At 34.4% G+C, this 4975-nt stretch overlaps 1 protein-coding gene across 1 annotated transcript; it reads right to left on the reverse strand.

Moving 5' to 3' along the window:
• Positions 1-4: 4 nt before the first annotated feature.
• On the reverse strand, positions 5-967 carry LOC107147619 (olfactory receptor 13F1). Its single transcript, XM_015492111.1, has one exon. The coding sequence runs from the start codon at positions 965-967 to the stop codon at positions 5-7; it is 963 nt and encodes a 320-aa protein (XP_015347597.1).
• Positions 968-4975: the final 4008 nt, after the last annotated feature.

The following is a 4975-nucleotide window of genomic DNA, read 5'->3' on the forward strand; positions in this document are numbered from 1 at the left end:
CTTTCTAATATTTGAGGGTGGAAATGAAGACATTCCTGAAAGTATTTCTAATTAGCAATTTCTTCACAGCCACTTTTACTTCTTTGTTCCGTAGACTATAGATAATAGGATTCAACATGGGAGTTAATCCTGCATATACCAAAGCCATAAATTTATCTGTTTCCTGTGAATTTACAGCTGATGGCTTCAGGTACATGGAGAGAGCTGTCCCATAGAACAGAATCACCACAGTCAGGTGGGCTGCACAGGTTGAAAAGGCTTTGCTTCGGCCATCCACTGAGCTGATTCTCAGGATGTTGGAGAGGATAAATGCATAAGACATACAAATCAGCAGCATTGGCATGGGAAGAAGGAACACACTTATTGCCAGCATAATTAATTGTACCACGGAAGTGTTTACACAAGCCAGTTTCAAGATAGCCAGAATTTCACAAGTGAAATGATTGATGATGTTGTTACCACAGAGAGACAGCTGCAGCACAGGCACTGTTTCTACCAGGGCAGCGAGGCAGCCTGTCACCCAGGAGCCAGCTGCAATCTGCACACAGACCCTCTTGTTCATGATGAGAGGGTATCTCAGGGGGTTGCAAATGGCCACATATCGGTCATAGGCCATCATGGAGAGGAGTACACATTCAGTGGAGCCCATGGCAAGAGAGAAGTACATCTGAGAGGCACATCCTAAGAAGGAGATAGTGTTTTTCCCTGAAATAAAGTTTGCAAGCATTGGGGTAAGAGCAGAAGAGGTATACCAGATGTCCAGAAAGGAGAGGTTGCTGAGGAAGAAGTACATGGGGGTGTGCAGGTGGGAATCCAGGATAGTGATAGAGATCAAAATTATATTGCCCAGCACAGTGCTCAGGTACATCAGCAGACACAGCATGAATATGATAACCTCAACTTTGGGGTAATGGGAAAATCCCAGGAAGAAAAAATCTGTTACAGATGTCCAATTTTCCTGGAACATTTTTTATGTTATGTTCATTTATAGATGCACAGATAGGTAAACATCAAATATTATATAGAGAGTGAAGGATTCCCTCTTCACATTTTCTGGCATTTTTTCCTTTATATGAATCTGTGATCTTGCTTAAATGCTTCTCTATGTTGGTGACAGTACTGTAATACATGTTAGAATGATCTGTCATTATTATAATTAATCAGGAAAACCACAGACCCAAACCCAGATTGTTACTTTTGCTGCAAAACATTTTTTGTTTGTTTGTTTTTGGTAATATCAAGACAGAGTGGGAGGAGGGTTAATTTACTAAACACAAGAGAAGAAGAATCAATCTTTTGTTTACTTTCTTTTTCCAAAACCGCATTTGTAACTGATCTATAGCTATTTCATCTATTTACCTTCGAACCATTGAAATGATTTTCTTCCTCTAGTTTGGTAACAGTCTTCTTACTTAGAAAAAGTTCTGTTTTCCAAGTTCACATTCTTCTGCCACTCCTAGAGGTATGTGAAGAATGATTTAGAAGATTCAGTGATTAAAAAAAGATAATAGATCTCCACAGACAAAAATTCACTGAAGATATTGGATATTTAGACACAAGCTCAGATTTTCCTCTTCAAATCCAGGAAAATGGTGACAGATGATGTCACAGTGGGAGACACATGGTAGATATATCTTTTACATTGTAGAAACATCCTTCAAAAGACCAGCCATTGGTACTGTAAGACAATTTAAGCTATTTGTTGCTTTTGAGAAGTTTCTAACTAATGCAGCAAATTAAAATTACCCTTCCATTTGTAAAGTATTACAAAACTCCAGGGATTATGTCCCACAGATCCAATTATAATCAGTAGTTTATGTGGTCTGATTACAGTGTTATTCAAACAAGTAATAAACATGTTCTTGTCAACACTCTGAGAAAAAGGGGCTTCACTCCTCTCCTGATTGTGTTATAAAATCAGTCAAGCTGGTTAATATTAAGGAGAATGAATAATATTGGTCTTTTCTCCCTTAGATTGAATAAGAGTTTCATAACATGAACGAGATCAAGTTGTACTAGATAGGAAACCCAGAAAAAACAGGGGACTGAGAGCTTAATTTCTATTGCCCCTCATGGCTTAACAGGAAGATTTATGAGAGCAGATGTTCTTCATGGAAAATGCAACTCCGTCTGCTTTAATGAGTGTTTTTCCTTTTAGGAAGTTAACTTCTTCATATTAAGGCATCTTGATCCTTCAGATTTCCACCGAAGGCTCTCTCTGAGTTTTATAATCCCTGTTTACAAGTTGCTTGTTCTCAAAATTAGGCATGGATGGTTAAGAGTGTGTAGTGGTTTGGGGAAAACAAACTGTCAATTTTGTCTCTTTACAATTGTGACTGATAACTTGCTTCTTGAGTAGCAGACTATAATCACAGATATTATTGAATTATTTATGCCACTTATTAAATATGTCCTCATTCTCAGAGAAAGCTATAGATTTGAACTATTGCCAAGATTTTTAAAGCACAACCCCAAATCCCCTCATCATTATCTGGTATTTGCAATCAGAATGCATCCTTTGACCCTTTTATTTACTCACTCCCATGGGGATATAACCTGAAAGACCCTGGGATTATGCATATGATTCACTTCTTTAACTCAAGAACAGTGCAGTTCACAGGAGACATGGCCTTTAGTGGGGCAAACACTTTCAGTCCACTATTTCATGTTTTTCATTTAGCACAAGCTGATGATCCTCACTGAGATGCTGCTTAATCATAAAAGGGTAATAGACAATATTTCTCTATCAGGGTTGTTGGGAGTTTGTTAGTAGAGATAAATTATGTAGATCAACAAATATATAGTAAGTACTTGAGTGTTAGATTTTTACCTATTTTGTTTTTTACTTGCTTCAATAAACTAGAAGTAATTCTTGATTCTTTATTCTCCTTATCTCGCATCTGCTCAGATCTTCTGAAAACTCTCAGACTTCTGACTTCTAGTAATTTGCAAAATCCTATAGCCCAGTAGCTTATATCAAACTAATTCTGCTCCTAACAACATATAAGTAGAAGGCACGAAGAGAAAAAGGTAGTAAGAAGATAGACACAAACAAACATATTAATAATAATATTTAGCACAAATAAACCAAAAACCAAACCAAAAACCAAAACCAAAGAGAAAGAGACTAGTTTGAAAAAGAAGACCCATATTTATATTATTGTCAAAATTACTCTCTAAATGAAGACATAGATAAATCAATGGTAAAAAAGTAAAATGACAATGACTAAATGAAAGCAAGGTAGAATGACCATATTAATAATAGGTCAATTAACTTCAAGGAGTGGAGCATTCCTAGAAATAAATAATAAAAGCGTGAAATCATCAAGAATACATTAAACATCTATGCAATAAATAGCCTTAATTCACAACTATATATAAAGGTATATATAAAGGAATATATAAAGTCACATTTAGGTATTCTAACTTCTACTTTCAGTAACTGGTAGAGTAAGTAGTCAGAAACTTAGTGTGGTTTAGAAGATTGAAAAATACTTATCAAATGAATTGATTTAATTGAACTTTATAAGATACTATTGAAAAATTTCTGTTTATAAAAGCTTTCCCAAGTGAGTATAGAACATTCACTGGGATATAGTATATGCTGATTCATAAAAGAAGGTCTCAGTAAGCTTCAGAACCTTGAAAACATAGAGAATGTTCTTTGCAAAATTCGAAACCAACATCAGCATCAAAAGTAGAAAATTCCAAAATATTTGTAAATTAATTAATACGCTCCCAGCTAAACAATGTGTCAAAGAAGAAATCACAAGTAAAACTAAAATATATTTTGAACTGAATGAACATGAAAATGCAATATATCAAAATTTTTGAGATGAAGCCAAAGTGCTGTTTAGAAAGAAGAAAACAGTGTTAAGTGATTACAGTAAGAAGATTTTGAGTAAATTGTGTAAGATTTCAACTAAAACATGTTTGGAAAAGCAAAAGAGCAAAGTAACTCAAAATAAGTAGAAAAAAATAATAAAGGACAGAAATAAGTGAAATAGAAAACAAAATGCAATAGAAAAATAAAGTCAAATGTTGAAAGTTTGAACAGATTTATAAAATTAATAAACCTCTAGCTAACTGATCAAGAGAAAGGTAAAAGCACAAACTAAAGGTTTTAGAAATAAAACAGAGATATTTCTATGCTTCCTACAAATATTTAAAAGAGAATAGGGAACATCATTGACAACTTATTCCAATAAATTCAACAACTTAGACTTGATGGCTGTTTCTTGCAAGGCAGTACTTACAAGAAATAGAAAATCTGAATAGATCTATAACAAGTAAAGAAATCATACTTAAAAACTTCTACAAAGCAAACATCAGACCTGGAATGATTTACCAATGAATTATGTAAATGATGAATAAATGATATTATACCTTTAGAGATACACAAACTCAGCCAACAAAGGAAAGATTTCCATACTAAGAGGGCAAACCTTGTTTATGAGACCAATATACTTGTTATCAGCCAAACTTGATAAGTATATTAGGATAAAAGAAAATTTTTCAATAATATTCCTCATACATACAGACTTAACCAATCTTCAGCAAAATATCAGCAAATTAATATGCCATATGCCATCATGTCAAAAAAAATATTTTATCATGAACAAGTGAGCCCAGACCCCATAAGGGAATGCCAGTGTGATAACTATCCTTCAATTACTTATATAATTTTATCAGAACAGAGGTAAAAAATTCACATATCCACAATGCACAGGAGCAAAATCTGTTTTTGAATTTTATAAATTCAAAACCTAAGGGGAATTTTTATGGCATGATAAAGAATGTCTACTAAAAATCTGAGCTAGCATCAAACAAAAAGAGTAAAAGTTTTTAGTTTAAAAAACTATAAATTGTGAATTTTTCTTTTCNCGAGAAGCAGGCGACCCGGAGCTTGGATGCAGCCGATCCGGGCTCGGTGTGTGTGTTCTGAGGGGCCCAGACTGTACACCCCAGATCCACG

The sequence above is a fragment of the Marmota marmota genome, unplaced genomic scaffold (assembly GCF_001458135.2).
Source record: "Marmota marmota marmota unplaced genomic scaffold, marMar, whole genome shotgun sequence".
Lineage (NCBI taxonomy): Eukaryota > Metazoa > Chordata > Mammalia > Rodentia > Sciuridae > Marmota > Marmota marmota.